The 17,881-nt window shown below is 65.2% G+C and overlaps 2 protein-coding genes across 2 annotated transcripts in view; one reads left to right on the top strand and one right to left on the bottom strand.

Moving 5' to 3' along the window:
- The first annotated feature begins 27 nt into the window (after window positions 1-27).
- On the top strand, window positions 28-3,773 carry LOC129404207 (uncharacterized). The gene is made up of 4 exons (XM_055135005.1): window positions 28-104; window positions 2,690-2,705; window positions 2,797-3,386; window positions 3,452-3,773. Exons 1-4 carry the CDS (start codon window positions 28-30, stop codon window positions 3,771-3,773), a joined length of 1,005 nt encoding a protein of 334 aa, XP_054990980.1.
- Window positions 3,774-3,854: 81 nt separating this feature from the next.
- Window positions 3,855-17,881, bottom strand: part of EFCC1 (EF-hand and coiled-coil domain containing 1) — a 28,387-nt gene continuing 14,360 nt past the window's right edge. The window contains exons 4-9 of the mRNA XM_055135004.1: window positions 8,778-8,935; window positions 7,427-7,592; window positions 6,978-7,089; window positions 6,071-6,202; window positions 4,561-4,630; window positions 3,855-3,991 (exon numbers count right to left, since the gene is read on the bottom strand). Coding sequence (XP_054990979.1) covers window positions 3,855-3,991; window positions 4,561-4,630; window positions 6,071-6,202; window positions 6,978-7,089; window positions 7,427-7,592; window positions 8,778-8,935 — 775 coding nt within the window. The remainder of the gene's footprint in view (window positions 3,992-4,560; window positions 4,631-6,070; window positions 6,203-6,977; window positions 7,090-7,426; window positions 7,593-8,777; window positions 8,936-17,881) is intronic.

Below are 17,881 nucleotides of genomic sequence, written 5' to 3'. Positions count from 1 at the left end.
GTTCCCGGTTCCCGTCAGCCGTGTGACATGGAGACTCGGCTCCGAAGGAAGCGGGACGGGACCCCGGAGGCCCTGGGCTGGGCTGTGGCCGAGACTCAGCGCAGGTGTGGAGGGATTCCGCCCTATTTGGTGGCCCCCCCCCATTTTCTTTCCTGATGCCGGGTTCCCGGGAATGGAGCACCTGCCCCCACCCTGTGGAGGCCTCACCTCAGGCAGAGCTGGGGGCCCCGTGCTCCCCTCGGCAGGGGTGAGCCCCGTCTTTCTGTGACACTTTCCTCACCGCACCCCTTCCCAGCCATCGACGCTATCGATGGCCCTGCCTGCTCGGTGGGGACCAACGGGCCACGAGGCGGGGCCTGAAGACCAGGATCGGGGGGGCGGGCGGCGGAGACCCCGCCCATGGCTGTGGGTGCCCACCTGCCGTCTGGCCTGGGCCGTTCGCCGGGGAGACCCCAGTGTCCCCGCAAACTCGTTCACTGTGAGAGCAGCTGGGACCCGCCACCCTTAAGTCAGGCCATGCTTAAGGTCACACCCATGGCCGAGGGCTTCTCAAGCTCTGGTCACTCCACATGGCGGACGGAAAGGGCCCCCGGCTGCGGCTCGGCGAGGCTGAGGGGCCAGCAAGGCTCCACCAAGGCCCAGTCCACAGACAGGGCCGAGGGGCGCCTCTTAAAAAGTGTTCATCTTTCTCTTGGTTGGTTTTTGGGCCGCACCCCGCTGGGTTCAGGCTTGCTCCTGGCCCTGCACTCGGGAGTGGCGGGGCTTTGGGGCCCCAGGTGGGCTGCCGGGGGTTGAACTCGGGTCGGCTGTGTGCAAGGCCAGCAAGGACTACCTCTCCAGCTCCAGAGATTGTTTATTTGGTTTCGGGGCTGGGGCCCAGCCCGCAGTGCTAAGGTTTACTCCTGGCCCTACTCAGGGATTCTCCTTTTTTTTTTTTTTCTCCTTTTTTTAAATTTTCTGTTTTTCTTTATTTTTGGTGATGCTTGGGGCTTCCTTCTGGCTCTGCACTCAGGAATCACTGCTGGAGCTGCTTGGCGGTGCTCAGGGGACCCAATGGGGTGCCGGGGATCGAACCCAGGTGGCTGTATGCAAGGCAAGTGCCCTGGCTGCTGTACTGTCCCTCTGACCCCCAAAATTTAATGCATATTTTAGTGTGTGATTCCACGGGTTGAATCTACAGCCTCGTACGTGCAAGGCACGAGCTCTGTCACTGACCGCGCCCCCAGCCTGGCTCTGCTCTAAAGGAATGGGGAGACCCAGGGTCGGGAAGAACTGAGCCCAGAGCCCCCCTTCGCTTCCTGTTCTCCCGCACCCTGGCCACAGCCTCCCGCTGAGTGTTGTGCCGTCACGGTGACCAGTGACCGACGCTGTCACATCAGCACCCGCAGTCCACAGTTAGCGTGACCGTGGCGGTCCGAGTCTGGTGCGGTCTGTCCTGTGGACCTGGAGACGTGTGAGTTGACGTGGCGATCAGTCAGCACTGCCCTGTCCTCTCCCAGTGACTCCTGGGGACCGTCTGGGATGCCGGGGATCGAACCCGGGTCGGCCGCCTGCGGGGCAATGCCTGCCTCCCCTCTGTGCTGTTTCTCAGCCCCTCCCAGCACTTACTTACTTTAATTCTCTTTCCTGTGACAGTTTTTCTGGATTGGAAACCTCCAATTTTGACAGGAACAGCCTGGAAGGGTCGTGCCGGAGCTGTGGCATGTAAGATAGAGCGACTCCTTGGGCATCTGGCTCCCCCAGGCCCCCGTGTTATTTCCCTGGAGTTGGATGGTTCTGAATTTTACACAGAAGCCTGTGATCTGTTTGGAGTTAATTTGGGGTGAACATATTTTTGTTGTTTCTAGGTGGGTCCCGCTTGTTACGGCACTCACCTTCTTTTTTTTTTTTTTTTATTTGCTCAAGGCTTACTCCTGGTGATGGCCGGAGGACTATAAGGGATGCCGGGAATCGAACCCAGGCTGGCCACATGCAAGGCAAACACCCTCCCCATGTCTCGGGTTCCACCCGCCTCCTTCCATCCAGTTACCGGGGAACAAACTCTTCCTCTGACGGAAGTGCCGAAATATTTGTCCCCGGGCCTTTACTGCGAGGCTCTGAGGTGCTGCAGGGAGGTCAGAAACCGTGGCCCCCTGCACACGGCCCCCTGCAGCCTTCCCCATTCTCCGCCACAGCAGCTGGGGCTGGACAACCCGGTGGCCGCGGTACTGGCAGCATCACTGAGCCTTCTGGTGGCTTCTGAGTTTGCGTACGTGCTCATGGGCGCCACCTGGGACGGCTCTGGGTTGTGCTGCTGGCCGGGGGTCACTGCCGAGTCTGTCTGTGCCCGTCAGGGCCCGTCTGAGCTCCAGAGCTGGGGTGTGGTCTGAGGTTGCTTGCCGGGCCAGGCTGGGGGGTCACAAGCCGCGAAGCTGCTTGGATCACGTGACCATCAACGGTGGCACCTGGCGTGTCACTCGGGGTCCCATGCCCCACCAGAGCCTTCGCCTGACCACTGCCCCGCCCAGCTTTCCCTCCCTCCCTGCTTCCTGCAGCGTGGCGTCCACGCTGGCGACTCCCCTGTCCTGCTTCTCCATCTCTCCCGTTTGGGGGTGCAGCTCTCTAGACCCCCAGGCTCACACACGCGGGGCTGGAAACCAGACACTTTCCCCCCACTTTCAGGATGGTGCTGACTCGCCCCCACCCCCAGCTGCCCGGACATACAGGTGACCGTCCTCGCCGGCCCTGTGGCAAGGGACGCCCGGAGGCGGGGCAGAAGGGAAGAGGCTTCTCCGTCTCTCTCCAGGGTGAGGGCAGGGGGCAGGTGCAAGGCTGGTCACCGGCACCCCGGGCGGCCACGCGGAGCAGAGCGGCTCGGCTCCTGGGCCCCGGGGAGGAGGCGGCCTCTGTCCTCCTGCCCAGCGAGGGGGCGGGCCGGGCCGTGTCTCTGTACGGGTGACAGCCTGGCCCTGGCCCCGGACCCTGAGTTTCCGGCCTCTCGGGGCACCATCGTCATCGTCACGCGGCCCCGGGGTGAGGGGCAAGCGGGTGCCCGAAAAACGGCGCTGGGAGATTTTCCCCGATGCTCCCAGGCAGGAGCTCAGCGTCGCCGGAAGCACCCTCAGCTGGCCGGGGCGGGGGACCCTTTGGGAGGACTCTCTCCTCTGTTGCTCGGGGAGCTGGTCTGATGAGGGCCGGGTGGCTCCTGTTCCTCTAGGACCAAGAGGCTGGTCTGTAGTGGAGGCTGGTCTCTGTGGAGGCTGGTCTGTGGTGGAGGCTGGTCTATGGTGGAGGTTGGTCTCTGTGGAGGTGGGTCTGTGGTGGAGGCTGGTCTCTGTGGAGGCTGGTCTGGGTGGAGGCTGGTCTCAGTGGAGGCAGGTCTCTGTGGAGGCTGGTCTGTGGTGGAGGTTGGTCTCTGTGGAGGCTGGTCTGTGGTGGAGGTTGGTCTCTGTGGAGGCTGGTCTGGGTGGAGGCTGGTCTCTGTGGAGGCGGGTCTCTGTGGAGGCTGGTCTGTGGTGGAGGTTGGTCTCTGTGGAGGCCCGTCTGTGGTGGAGGTTGGTCTCTGTGGAGGTGGGTCTCTGTGGAGGCGGGTGTCTGTGGAGGCTGGTCTGTGGTGGAGGCTGGTCTCTGTGGAGGTTGGTCTGTGGTGGAGGCTGGTCTGTGGTGGAGGCTGGCCTCTGTGGAGGCAGGTCTCTGTAGAGGCTGGTCTATGGTGGAGGCTGGTCTCTGTGGAGGTTGGTCTATGGTGGAGGCAGGTCTCTGTGGAGGTGGGTCTCTGTGGAGGCTGTCTGTAGAGCTGGCCTGACAGTGTTCGGGCACTGCAGTGGCTGCAGGGATGGCGTCTGGACCGCAGACTCCCACGGCCGGGCCGAGACTCAGCAGGAGAGGAGCAGGGGGCTGGGGAGTGCGGGCGCCGCAGGGGCTGGTGCGAGCGGCTCTCCCTGGAAGAGCTCGCAGCTGGCCAGGGCTTGGCGCAGGGCGTCCAGGGTGGCCATGGGTCCGGGCGTGCCCTCTGGAGGACAGAGGCAGGGTCAGCCTGCGTGTGTCCCCTCCCCCTGCCCCCGGGCCCCGCCCCCCTCCAGCGCCCAGCAAGGACGAGAAGCGCATGCTTGGGGCTTCTCCACACGCTCGAGCCCTGGCCGGGGCGCCTGGCGGGGGGACCCTGGTCATGCTCCGCGCGCCATGCTCTGCTGGACGTGAGCGGGCCCGGGGTGGCTCTGCTGTCCTGGACTTCGTAGTGTCGTGCAGAGGGAGATGCCCAGAGTCCGGGCAGTGGCGGGTTGGTTTGCGGGTCTCAGTCCCCACATCTGTGAAATGGGGGCACTTGCGCCCCTTCCTTCTCGGGGTGCAGTGAAGGCACAGGGAGCATCCTGACTCACCCCCCAGTGCCTGGCCCAGCGAGCCCGGGGGCAGGGGGCTCGGCCGTGACCCCGACCCCTGTCTCGCCGAGGCTGTGCTCCGGGCAGGAGCAGCGACGGCATTTCTGGGTCCGAGAGTGCTGGGACTGGGCGCTGCCCGGCTGTCCTGGCCAGCAGGTCCTGCGGCCACTGAGGGGGCTCCTGGAGCGGGGGGGGCGCCTACCTTCCAGGGGGGGCCCGCAGGCATCCAGCGTGGTCAGCAGAATCTTGCCCAGCGCTTTCCTCGAGATGTTCTGAGGAGAAAGGAGACAGGCCGTGGCCGGCGGCTGTGCCGCGCCCTCCGGGGGCTTCTCAGAGACCTCAGAGGCCAGGGCAGGGCAGGGCCAGGCCCCGGGAGGCCCCGCGTGTGCAGACGGCCTGTGTGCGGATGCAGCCGCACTGCCCACTGAGCCGCCCAGCTACACTGCTCGCCCTGCACTGCCCGGACGCTCTGGCCCGCTGCTCCGCCCGACGGACGCCCTGTGCTCACGCCGGCTGCCACGGGGCGGCGCTGTGTCCCCGGGAGAGCAGCTGGGCCCGCTCAGCCCCTGGGCCCTGAGCACTGTTCTCTCCTCCTGGATTTGGGGGACACCCCGGCGGTGCCCCGCCCACACTCAGGGTCACACTGGCCGGCTCAGGGGCCCGCGGGGGTGCGGGGGGCGGACCCCAGAGGCGCGAGCAGGGCCAGCGCCCTCCCCGCGGGGCGGCCCCGGGGGCCCTGCTGGGGCTGCAGGGGCTGCAGGAGGCTCCGGCCCTTCCTGCGGGGTGGGGGGAGGCTGTTTCAGGCTCTCCCACCGCGGGGCTGTGTGCGGGCCCAGCTGCTGGCGCGGGAGGGCAGCCCCCGCCTCCTGATCCCCGGGGCTCCGGTCCAGAAACCCACCCCCGCCCCACGCTGCCCTCCTTCCCCTCTAGTCCCGGTGCCCCTCTCCTCAGAACAGGCTCTGGGCACACCCCGCAGTGCCGGAGGACTGAGCGACCAGCACCTAAGGCCCCTCCCCCGCCTGCTGAGGCGCTGGCCCTTCTCCCCTTGCTCACACCCTGGGCTGCCCGTCCTGTGCCCGGCGCCCCATCTCACTGCACCGGCCCGAGTGGCTTCTCAAACATCGGCCTGGGGGGGGTGGGGAGGAGCCCCCAGCCCGCACCCATCAGCGGGAGGGAGCACTGTGCTTCTGAGGTGCTCCCCAGGGAAGGATGTTGACCGTCTGGGAGCTGATGCCAGCCCCGGTCACCCACTCGGGCATCCGGGGACGGGGGTCCCACAGGCCGGGCAGGAGGCCCTGAGGCTGGTGCCCAGTGCTCGAAGGCTGCAGGGGCCTGACCTCGGGGTGCCCCTTGGTTGGTGAGAGTCGCCGGGCCACACCCCTCCCTGCTTGGTTCATCAGCTTCAGACCCGGGATCAGAGCCGGCACCCCCATGGGACCCGGGGGGCGGGCTCAGAGCCGGGCACGGGGGTGGGACCCCGGGGGGCGGGCTCAGACCCTGGGCACTGACATGGGACCCCCGGGGGCGGGCTCAGACCCTGGGCACTGACATAGGACCCCCGCCCCTGCCCCCGGGCAGGCTCAGACCCGCCCCCGCCCCGCCCCGTGGGACCCCGAGCGGGCTCGGACCCGCCCCCTTCCCCCCCCTCCCCATCTAGGCTCGGACCCGTCCCCTCCCCCCTCCCCCGTCCGGGCTCGGACCCGCCGCCCTACCAGGTCTCGCAGCCGCCGCAGCAGGCGCAGCGCGTCCACCAGCTTCTCCTCCAGCAGCGACAGGCGCACCCGCTCCGCCTCCACCATGCGCAGCTCCAGCCGCAGCTGCTCGTTCTCCGCCCGCAGCTCGGCCTGGCGCCAACGGGCTGTCAGCACCGCACCCAGGGCGCGGCCCGCAGCGCCCCCTCCCGGCCGCCCGCGCGTTACTGCCCCCGCGGGCTTCCCTCCCGTAGGGCTCCTTCCACAGTGCTCAGGGGACCCCGCAGTGCTGGCGGTTGGCCCGAGGTTGCTGGGGCTGCCGAGGTGAGGCAGCCCGATGGACACCAGCTCCCGAGCCCCTCCAGCCCCCTCCCCGCCCCACGTTTCACACAGACAGTCCTGGGGCCGCCGGCAGTGCTCAGGCACCCTCGGTAGCGGGACTCGAACACAGCCCGCACACGCTCCCGTCCCAAGCTCTTGCCCCCCCCCAACTCCGTGTGCTCATTTCCTGTTTGGGGGCTGGAGCCGGGGGTCAATTCCAGCACCACAGACCTCCCAAGCTGTGCCCGTGTCTGAGCACTGAGCCAGGAGACACCCTGCACACACACAGAGACACAGACACACACACACACAGAGACACAGACACACAGGCATACATACAGAAACACAGACAGACATAGATACACACAGACGCACACACAGACACAAACACAACACATACACACAAAGAGACATAGACACACAGACATACAGAGACACACAGACACAGAGACACAGACACAGACACACACACACTCACACAGACCGGGCTAGTTCCCTGTTCTGTGCGGGGCTAAGCCAAAGGGGCCCCTAATTAGCCCCCCCAAATGCGTGTCAGGTCTCCTCTGAGTCTGTGTCATCTCTGGAGGGGGCCCGGGTGGGGGCTGACCTCCTCCCCGGGGGGCTGCTCGGTGCTCCTGCCGCAGGCCGGGCTCCCCAGCTGCTGGGCGCAGGGCTCGGCTCCGTCCATGCAGTAGGTCACCAGCTTCCGGTCACCGCACCTGCAGCAGAGGGGAGTCCAGTCACAGCTGCCTCCAGAGTCTGCTCGGCCCCGGGGCCGGGGGCCAGGGGAGGACAGCTGGGCTGTGACAGCCTGGGGCACCCCGTCTCCTTCCCAGGAAGGCCAGCGCCACACCCAGCGGGCCTGTGATGGGCCTGTCTCCCTGGGCCTACGGGTCCCTGTGCCCCTCCATGTGCCCCAGGGCCTTGGCACTTGCTGCAACATGCTTCCTTCCTGCTTCAGCTGCTGCAAGTCGGCCTCTGCCCTGGGTCAGAGCCCCCAGAAGCCCCGCCTGACGAGGGGCCTGAGAAGGGCCTAGTGGGCAGGGGGTCACCTACCGGCTCCCGCAGCTGGAGAGGCCGGCCAGCAGCCCCCCAACGGTGGCGGGGGGCCTCGGCCTCGGCGACTCTCGCCACTTCTCGGCCGCGGCCTCCTCGTCGTCAGAGGCCGCCTGGCCCTCCACGGAGCGGAAGAGCTGCTCGTCCACGCCCGGGGAAGCACCAGCTGGGGGACACGGGCGGGGTCAGCGGCCCTGCCGCAGGCCACGCCCCCAGAGAGGCCACGCCCCTCCCACGTGACCCACCCCTGGGGCTTCACCCAAGGGCCCCTGGAGAGGCGCCCCTCCCTCCCTCCCTGGGGGGCACTGCCGCTCGGGCCGCCTGTGTCCCCCTCAGCCGGACCCTGGCGCCTGCGGGCTGGGGGGCTGTGGCGGAAGCGCCCCCCCCAAGGCACCCGCCTCGCTAACGCGGGGGGGGCATGGTCGGAGGGGTGTCCAGGGGACCCCCGGGGTCTCCAGCACGGATAGGCCGAGACCCTCGCGCCTAGCGTTGGGCCCCTTCTGGGACAGCCCCGCCCCTCTGTGGGCGTCCTCCCCGCGCTCTGCTGCCCCCGGCCCGGGTGGGGGGGCGGTGGGCCAGGCCTGGCCGCTGGGCACCGGCTGTGGGGTGGGCAGCGCCTCTGGGTCACGCCCCGCGGGAGGGGCCGGCTCAGCCCACACCTCGGGGCTCTAGGACCTTCTCGGGCTGTGAATCAGGGACCAGCCTCTCCCCGTCACCCGCCCGCTGGGCTCCGGGCTCCTAGAGGCCCGTCCTGAGCTGCTGTGCCCCGCGAGGTGCCTGGCGGGCAGAGACCCGGGGCCTCGGGGACGCCGTTTCCGAGAGGCTCGGACAGGCCGGGAGTGTGGACGCTCCGACGCTGGCCCCCGCCCCGAGCACTGAGCACTGAGCAGCGGGCACAGCCACAGGACTCCTGGCCACCCGCTTCTGTCCTGAGGCCTTGATGACACCGTGTGGGAGTGTGTGTGTGATGCTTGTGTGCGTGCAGACACATACACCTGCATGCGTGTGTATGTATGTGCTCGTGTGTTCAGGCCGTGGGAACGGGGTGCGTGCATGGCACCAATGGCGCCACCGTCATTAAGAGCGTCTGGCATGCCTGGGGCAGTGGTCTGGCAGGGGCTCTGGGGGTGGGGGTCTCTGTCCCAGGCAGCGCCCACCTCAGTCCCCCCCTCCCCGCCGACGCCTCATCTTCCAGCCCAGACGTGCAGGTGGGGCCTCCCCTCCCTGTGGCCGTCTCCCCCTGCTCTCAGGGTGGGGTGCTTACCCGCCCGCCCACCCAGCCCGGCCCCCGGGGGGTGGGAGTCCAGCTCCGGCCCGGGGAGGCGGGGCAGCGCGGTGGGCAGGGACAGACCTGCGTCCAGGGCGCGGTTCTCGCAACTGCTGTCCGGGGGCCAGGCTCGCTCGCTGGGGGCCTCGGGGGCCCCAGGACCCCCGTCCGCAGCGTCACTGTTCTTGGCTGTCGGCCCCGGGCTGGCTGCTGGCGAGGTCAGGCGCTGGGTGCTCTCTGACCTGTGGGCAGGGGAGACTCGGGCTGAGGGACGGGCCCCCAGCGGCCTCCCCGGCCCCTCCCGCCTCTGCAAAGGTGCAGTTCAGGGCGCTCGTGTTCTGGGGAGGGCCAGGGGCAGGCTGCGGGTTCCGCTTCAGTGAGTGAGTGCAGGGGCAGGGCCTTCTCTGAAGGGAGCTGGAGCAGACCCGCAGCAGCAGAGGCCTCGCCCCTCCTTCCCTGCCTCTGGACGTCGCCCTGTGGGGATGAGAAGTCCGGAGCCATGGCAGCCACTCTGTGATCGCAAGGGAAGGGCAAAGGTCAGCAGTGGGGACAAGCCCCAATCTCTGTTGTTTCGGGGCCACACCCAGCTGTGTTCGGGAGGGCCTCCGGGAACCCGACATGGCCCCCTGAGCACAGAGCTGGGAGAAACCCCTGAGCACTGCCGGGTGTGGTTCCACCCCCCCTCAAAAAGACTTTTTTAAGTGATATTTTCAGTCCGATATGGTACACAGCTATTCTCTTTGATCCCATTTTATGTGGATTCACTTTAGTGCATTTCCCAGGACCAATATTGTTGGGGAACAAGGACCCACGTACAGTTCATGGGACACTCTTTGGGGTCACCGGATCTACACACAGACCTACTGTAAAGGCAGAAGCAGAGACGGGAGCCAGGAGTTAAAAATCAGCACCCTCAGCCCACCGAGAAGCAGTTCCTTACGGGGCGGCTCGCCAAGACTGGGCCGGGCCAGAATCGAGAGGTCCTGAGTTTCAGTGGGAGAAATTTTCTCCTTTAAAAATGAATTGACTGGGGCCAGAGAGATATTACAGTGGGGAGGGCGTCTGCCTTGCACGCGGCTGACTGGGGTCTGGTCCCCCAAGCACCTCCAGGAGTTATTTCTGAGTACAGAGCCAGGAGTAACCCTTGAGCATCACCAGGTGTGATCCAAAAAGAAAAAAATATATATATATTTTATATATATTATAAAATATATATATTTATATATATTATATAATATATATTTTATATATATTATATAAATATATATATTTATATAATAATATATATATTATTGGACCAGGGATATAGCTGAAGGGACAGACACATACCTTGTATTTGAGAGACCCTGGGTTTGATCCCCAGCACTGCATGGCCCGTGAGCACCATAGAGACTGTGCCCTTCCCTCGCCCCCAGGCCCCAAAGATCTACAACAGATTTATCACCAGTTTATAATACAGAATTTCTGGGGTAGGTGTACGCCCTTAAGGGCTTGAGACTCACTGCTGCCACCCAGTGGAGACATTTTAAAGTGCGCTGAGGAGACCGTCTTTCCACTAGAAGCTTCCTTCCCGCTGAATCACTTAACAGCTGTACCAAGCACCGTGGGAGGGAGGGGCGGCCCCGTTGGGAGTTTCTTAGCGCAGGTTGCCTCGAGCATACTGGACCCCGCCACTGCCCCAGCTTCCCGCTGTGACAGTAATACCCGGCTGAGTGCCAGGCGCGGTTGCCCAGGGCAACCGTCTGAGCACCCCCCCAACAGGCCCCGAGACCTAGAGTAACCCCATCCAGCTGCAGCCAGGGGACGGGGCAGCCGGGGCACACCCTCGGCCGCTGCTCTCCGGCAGACAGAGTTTGGAAAGAGGCTCTGGAATGACCCGGCCCAGCTGCCGCCTCCTTAGGCGACTCCGGGTCACGGGCACGGAGGGGGGAGAAGAGGAAGCCGCGGGTTCTGGAGAGCGGGACCCATGAGCGCGCACTCTGGAATTTTCCAAGAATCCGCCGGCTGTGGAGAAGCTGTTTGCGCGGGGCGTCCGGGGTGCGCTGGGCTCCCCCACCCCCACCCCCACCCCTGCCAGGCCCGCTCTGCCCCTCACCGCAGCTCCTTCAGGACCCAGGGGGGCAGAGCGATAGCCCAGCGGGGACAGCGTTTGCCTTGCACGCAGTCGACCCGGGGTTCGACTCCCGGCATCCCAAAGGGTCCCCTGAGCACCGCTGGGAGTAATTCCTGAGTGCAGAGCCGGGAGGAACCCCTGAGCACTGCCAATGTGGCCCCCAAACAGACAGCAACCAGAATCCACCCCAAGCACCCACTGAGTGCCGCTGTCAGTGGTCCAGACGCGCCCACAGCCTCCTGCACCCCTGGCTCTCCTCCCCTCGCCCCCTCCCTCGCACAGCGCCCCCCGAGAGGCCCCGGGCTTAGTGACCTGGAGTGAGTCTGACGGCCTCAGCGTCCAGGGGGCTGCAGCGAGGCCACGGGCAAAGGGGAGAGCGGCTGCTTCGTGGTGCACCCCCCAGGCCTGCGGGGGCACAGCCCGCACCCCAGCCTAGTCAGACTCTGGCTGGAGGCCAAGGAAAGGGACCAGGGAGAGCAGAGACGCCTCGGGCTCTGGGCCCTGGGCCTGCGCTCAGGCCGGAGCCTCACCCGCGAGGGCTGGGCAGAGGGAGGACAGCAGCGGGGGCCTGGGGATGAGGGCAGCAGGGAGGGCGGGAGGAAGGGCCTCACTGGGCAGCACTGCTCCCGGCCGGGGCACCTGCCAGAAGGCTGTCGAGCTTTAAGTCCCAGCCCCCTGGCTGAGAGACGCTCGGGCGAGAGACGGCGCGGGCGCCCTGGCCAGCAGGGTTGACCTGTCCACCCCTCACTCCTTCCTCCCCTCACTTGGCAGTGCGGTCTGCAAGCGTTACCTTGGACTCTTCGCACCTCCTGGCTTGTTCCTGCAGCCTTTTCCCGGTCCCAGGGGAGCACAAAAGGCCCCAGCGGGAGCCTCACACCCCTCCCCGCGCCCTGGTTCCCGGGGGGGCTGTGTCAGCCTGCTTCTGAGTTCGGGCCACACCTGGAGATGCTCCGTGGTAACTCCCAGCTCTGCACGCAGGAATCTTTCCTAGTGGTGCTCGGGGGACCGTCTGGGTGGGAGGGCCAGAGGTTGAACCCGGGTTGGCGGCGTGCAAGGCAAGTGCCTTACCGGCCGTACTAGGGTCTGGGCCCGATCTTGTTTTGTGTATGTGAGGGTGGGCTCACACCTGGCGGTGCTCAGGGCTCACTCCCGGCAAGCTCAGGGGGCCAGCTGGGGTCTCAGGGATCGAGCCCAGCCTGGATCGGGGTCCTGCCCGCCCCGTGAGAGCGCCGTGCCCCTCTGCCCCCACGCCAGGAGGGGGAGGTGCGGGTTCCCCAGCAGGAAGCACCAGGCTCGGGCCCTGCTGTTCACTAACAGTTTCCCAAAGGAAACTGGAGTCCGCCCAGCAAGGGCTAAACTCTCCCGCAGGAGGCGCTGGAGTGATAGCACAGTGGGTAGGGCGTTTGCTTTGCACGCAGCCGACCCGGGTTCAATTCCCAGCATCCCATATAGTCCCCTGAGCACTGTCAGGGGTGATTCCTGAGTGCAGAGCCAGGAGTAACCCCTGTCCTTCGCCGAGGTGAGACCCCCCCAAAAAAAGCAAAAAAATAAAAATAAAATAAACTCTCCCGCAGGAATAGAAAGCCAGCAGGAAAAAGAGAAAATGCAAAGTTAGTGAATTCTAGCCGGATCTTACTTCCTGCCGGCCTCTGACCCCGTTTCTCCTTTGACCCCGTTGGTCTTCTGTCCTTCCTCTGCTCAGAGGTGGGTGTGTGTCCCGGCAGGACAGGAGGGCAGCGGCAGAGACAGGGGCCAGGCAGGCCCAGCTCCTCGCCCCAGGGGTCCCCACAACCGGCCTGCGACCCCAGAGCCACACCCCACCGCGCCTGGGGGCCACGCTGAGGGGTGGGGGACATCTGGGACCCCCAGAGCTGCCTGTCCTTTCCAGGTTTTAGAGTTTCCCCCCTTTACTGCTCCCGCTGTTCTGGGGGAGGGCGGGCTTGGGCGTCTGCCCACGGCCCCTCACACCCTTGCTTCCGGCCTGAGGGCCTCGTGTGCGGCTGGACGTTTCCCCCAGCTGGCCACGTCCTCAGGAGCCGCTGATGGCCTCCGCCTGCTGCTGGCCAGTGGTCACAGCTGGCCCCCCGCCCGCGGCTTGCACAATCTGACAAGGCCCAGCTGTCCTTCTCCCACCGGGCCTGGCCCTCTGGTTCCTCCCTCAAGGTCTCCAGCGACAGACCCCTCCTCGAGGGGGTGACAAGACAGCAGGGTCCCGGGGCGCGGGGGCGGCCGAGTCCGGGTTCCACCCAAGGGCCCTTCTCTGTCCATTTTTCTCTTTTTGCCCTACCCTGTCCAAATGACGGCCACCACCAACCAGAGAACACTTCAATGTGTGAAAATGAAATAACGGTCAACAATAAAATGAAAGAACCTGGAGCCTCGGTCCAGGTGCTGCCACGCGCGCCCGGGGGCTGATTCCCACGTTGGACACAGCAGCTCCGGGCCAGCCGCACCATCACAGAAGGCTCCAGGGACGGTGCTGACGTCTAGGCTGTTCCACGTCACGGCGACCGTCTTTGGGCCTGAGGGTCTAACGCTCCCTTGGAAGCCGCCTGCTCAGCTGCCAGTGCCCCAGCGCGGGGACAGAGCCGCTTTCCCTGGGACCGTCCCCAGCTCGACGTCTGTTGGGTGCGCTCACAGACCAGACCCTGAGCGCGGACCTTGTCGCGGCCGCACTTCCTTCCTGGAACCGTCTGGACGGGGATCCGATCGCCAGGATGAACACGGCAGGGGACCCGCCTGGGCTTCTCCGCCCCCACGATACAGACACCCGCGCCCCCCACCCGCCAGCCCACCTGGAGGAACTCCAGCAGGCAGGAGTGTGGGTGGAGCCCAGTGACAGAGCTCAGGCCCGTCAGGGACAAGGCGCTGGGGCTGACCCCAGCAACGCAAAAACAACAATCAAGTGGGGTCCTGCCCAGACCACGCGGAGCGGGAGAGCGTGGGCGCGTGAAGGGCCGAGAGGAGGAGGACGTGGTGCAAACAGAAGCGAAAGGTTTGGGGCTGGAGCAATAGCACAGTGGGTAGGGCGTTTGCCTTGCACGCGGCCGACCCGGGTTCGAATCCCAGCATCCCATAGGGTCCCCTGAGCACCACCAGGAGTAATTCCTGAGTGCAGAGCCAGGAGTGACCCCTGTGCATCACCGGGTGTGACGCAAAAAAAAAAAAAAAAAGAGAAGAAGCGAAAGGCTGAGCTACTCTGTGGTTTAGGACCGGGCCAGCCCCCAACTCAACAGCAAAACTCACAAGGTACAAAGAACCTGGCGGGATGGGTGACGACTAAGAGACTAAGAGCACCCAGGGGCTGGCCTGTGTCTCTTTTTTATTTCCTGTGTGTGTGGGGGGGGCAGGCAGCACACCCTAAGCAGTGCTCAGGGGTTACTCCCGGCTCTGTGCTCCGGGATCACTCCTAAGCAGTGCTCAGGGGTTACTCCTGGCTCTGTGCTCCGGGATCACTCCTAAGCAGTGCTCAGGGGTTACTCCTGGCTCTGTGCTCAGGGATCACTCCTGGCAGGCCTGGGATGCAGGGGATCGAACCCGGGTCGGCTGCATGCTGTACCAGTGCAGCCCCGGCCAGTGTCTCCTGGTCGAACTATGTCTAAGGCTCCCAGGGCCCTGCCCTTCCATATCCGGGTGTGCATTCCAGGGAACCCCCACCCGTCTGCAGGGGGGTGGGGAGGTGGGGGAGGTGGACAGGGCCCTTCCAGAGTCGCCGGTGCAGAGCGTCCCCCGGGTGTGCAGGAGCGGGTGTCGGCGTGTTGCTGTGAGGGTCCGTGCAGGGGGCTCACCTGCACCATCGGCAGAGTCTGGTGTCCGGGGTCGTGAGAGCCAAGCCACGGCCCGGGGGCAGCCAAAGGACACAGCAGGAGCAAGGCTGCTCCCGTGCCCCGCAGGTCCTGCCCTCGCTTCCCCCCGAGCCCGGCCCTGCAGCCTGGCCACAGGGTCCGAGGGCCTCCGGCTGCTCGGCTGACCCTGCTGCAGGTGGCTGGTGCGGGGGTCTCTGGAGACTGAGCTCCCGAGCCCCTCCAGGTCTCCCCTTTCTTCTGCTGGCTTGTTGGGTCACACCAGCGATGCTCAGGAGTTCCTCCCGGCTCTGCACTCAGGAATCACTCCTGGCAACACATGGGATGCCAGGGATCGAACCCAGGTCGGCAGAGTGCAAGGCAACCACCTTCCCTGCTGTACCATCTTCCGCCTAAGCCTCGCCTTTGTTTATTTTTTTTTTTTGGCGGGGAGTCACGCCCGGCGATGCACAAGGGTTACTCCTGGCTCTACACTCAGGAATTACTCCTGGCGGTGCTCAGGGGACCCTATGGGATGCTGGGAATCGAACCCGGGTTGGCCGCGTGCAAGGCAAACGCCCTCCCCGCTGTGCTATGGCTCGAACCCCTCGCCTTTCCTTTTTGTGAAACACCGGCCTTGTTGCGTGGCGCTACGGCTGATGGTGCCGTGGGCACAATGTCCGGGAATCACCGCCCCTTCCCCCCAGCTTCCTGCAAGCTGTGACCGTGGCCCCCACTGTCACGGGGACAGCGCTGTGTCCCGGGACAGCTGGTTCTGACCGGAGGACGAGACCCAGCTCTGCTCCGAGGCCCGAGGCCAGCAGAGAGCTTCCCGGCCTGCTGGGGGAGAGGGAGTCTGGAAGTGGGGCGGGGAGGACTCGGGTCCTCGCTGGCTGGGAAGCAGCATCCCTCTGTCCCCTGCCCCCCACGGCCCCCCAGGGGAGAGGGGACTCTCCACCCAACCACGGACAACCCAGCTCCGCCCACACCTGCGTGAGCGTGGACGCGGGTGTCTCCCCTGAGCCTCGGGGCCTGGCCAGCGGCAACCTGGCTTCAGCCCCAGGAGGACCCGGGACTTCTGGCCCGCGGCGCTGTGAGCTCATGGGTGGGCGGTGTTTCGCATCACCCAACTTGTGGTCATTTGTTATGGTTGCATCGAAACCAAACACAGCCACCCGCCCACGCCCGTCTACCCTGGCATGAGCTCTGCCCTCCCGAGGGAGACGGGACTGGCCACGTAGGGCATGTTGATTCCTTCCCTCTCACGGAGAAACAGGCGTGTGGCGGGATTCTCGTCGCCGGCAGGTGAGGGGAAGGCTGCCAGGGCAATCTCTGGGAACACGGAAGTCAGAACGAGTCAGGGCTGGAGATGTAGCATGTGGCCGAACCTGGTTTGATCCCGAGCACCACATATGGTTCCCCCGAGCACTGCCAGGAGTAGTCCCTGAGCACCACTAGATGTGGCCCAAAAAGGGGGGAATTAAATAAAAATTTTAAAAAGAGGCCATTATTTCTCTGTCTCGGGATGTGGCAGTGAAGGCCAGGGCCATGGCAGCTGTTTTGTGACCACGAGGACTTTGCTGATGTGCAAGATTGTGAGCTGAGGAGGGGGGTGCAGAACCGGGTCCTCTCTGGCGTCAGTGAGCTGTGAAGAAAACGGAGTCTCCTGGCCCTCTCCTGGGGCACTGCCCGCACCCCTCTGCCCAGCGACTTAGCTGTGTCCCCCAGCTGTGCTGTCCCCCTGCCGCCTCGGCACCAGGGTGAGTCAGCGTTCGAGACTTGGGCACGAGCTGCCCCTGAGGCCCTTGCTGGCAGCGAGCACACCATCTCCAGAGCTTCCTTCCAAGGCGGTGGCCGCTGAGAAAGGGGGCTGGAAGCCCTAGCAGGGGAGACCCTGAACGGGCAGGCTGGGCTCATGAAGGGGGGAGACCCCGTCCAGGCCAGAACAAGGCCAGTGCGGGACGGAACCTGCCAGCCAGCCAGCAGGCGCCCCAGACCCATGGCCCAGGGCCACTCCTGCCCAGACCAGCCCAGGCGCTGCCGCTGGCCTCCCCGGGCACTTCCCAGACAGCCTCCGAGTCTGTGCAGCTCTCCTGGGCCTCTGCCTCGCCACCAGGACAGAGCCTCCACTTCGGTGCGAGCTGCAGTGCTCAGAGGCTGCAGTGCTCAGGGCGTGTGGGCACGCGAGGGGAGCGGCAGGAAGCCCCATCCCCGGCCAGCGCAGGGGAGCTGGCCTCTCCCTGACCCCTCCCGGACTCGGGCCTCCCCTGGAGCGCCAGGCCGGGCCCTGCCCCTGTGCTGCTTCCTTTTGTCCATGTAAAGCCCCTTCCGGAAGAGCCGCTCTGGTCCTGGCTCTCGGCCGCCTGAGTGTGCAGGGGGCCTGGGGCTCACGCCCCGTTGTTTGGGCTCAGTCCCAGCACCTCTTTTTTTTTTTTCGGTCGGGGTCCCACACCCAGTGATGCTCAGGGGTTACTCCTGGCTCTGCACTCAGTAATCCCTCCCGTGGTGCTCGCGAGACTCCATGGGGGGCCGGGGATTGGACGCAGTTGGCCACGTGCAGGGCAACCACCCTGCCCACTGGGCTCCCTGCCCCCAGCACCTCCTTATCTCAGGGGAGCTTCAGCCTTGCTCTCGGGCCCTTTCAGTCACTCCCAGGTTCCCGAGACCGTGCACTAAAGGACATTGATGTCACTAAAGGACATTGATGTCCTGGGCCTCATCCTTCACCAGGCTGCAGGCTAGTGTCCCAGCACCTGGAGGCTGTACCCCAGGAACACCGCAGACCCCTGCGCCCACAGGGGCCAGCTCTTTTTTTTTTTTTTTTTGCTTTTTTGGGTCACACCTGGCGATGCACAGGGGTTACTCCTGGCTCTGCACTCAGGAATTACTCCAGGCGGTGCTCAGGGGACCCTATGGGATGCTGGGATTCGAACCCAGGTTGGCCACGTGCAAGGCAAACGCCCTACCCGCTGTGCTATCACTCCAGCCCCCCCAGGGGCCAGCTCTTTCCAGAATGGGTGGAACTTGCATCAGCTTCGGTCTGCTTTCAGCCCCCGAGTCTCTCGGCGACGCCTGCGTGCATTTCTGGACAGCTGCAGAGCCGACAGGATGCCCAGAGCCTGGCCAGGGCCCCGTGTGTGTGTGTGTGTGTGTGTGAGTGTGTCTGTGTATGGGGGCTCTCGGCTCCCGCGCCCACCCCGCAGTCCTGGAGGCCTGCACACCACTTCCTCTGCTGTGTGGCATTTCCTGAGAGAAGCCTGTCAGGAAGCAGCGAGCGGCGTGTGGAAACGAGA

Source organism: Sorex araneus, chromosome 4 (genome assembly GCF_027595985.1).
Source record: "Sorex araneus isolate mSorAra2 chromosome 4, mSorAra2.pri, whole genome shotgun sequence".
Taxonomy (NCBI): Eukaryota; Metazoa; Chordata; class Mammalia; order Eulipotyphla; family Soricidae; genus Sorex; species Sorex araneus.
The sequence above is the reverse complement of the archived record's forward strand: the minus strand, read 5'-3'. Positions and strand labels throughout refer to the sequence as shown.

What these genes read in the sequence shown, in the direction of transcription:
- LOC129404207 (XM_055135005.1), top strand. Translation starts at nt 28, where the DNA reads ATGGAGACTCGGCTCCGAAGGAAGCGGGACGGGACCCCGGAGGCCCTG. An exon ending in GAGGCTGGTCTGTGGTGGAG is followed by an intron (nt 3,387 to 3,451) that starts GTTGGTCTCTGT and finishes GTCTGGGTGGAG; the next exon opens with GCTGGTCTCTGTGGAGGCGG.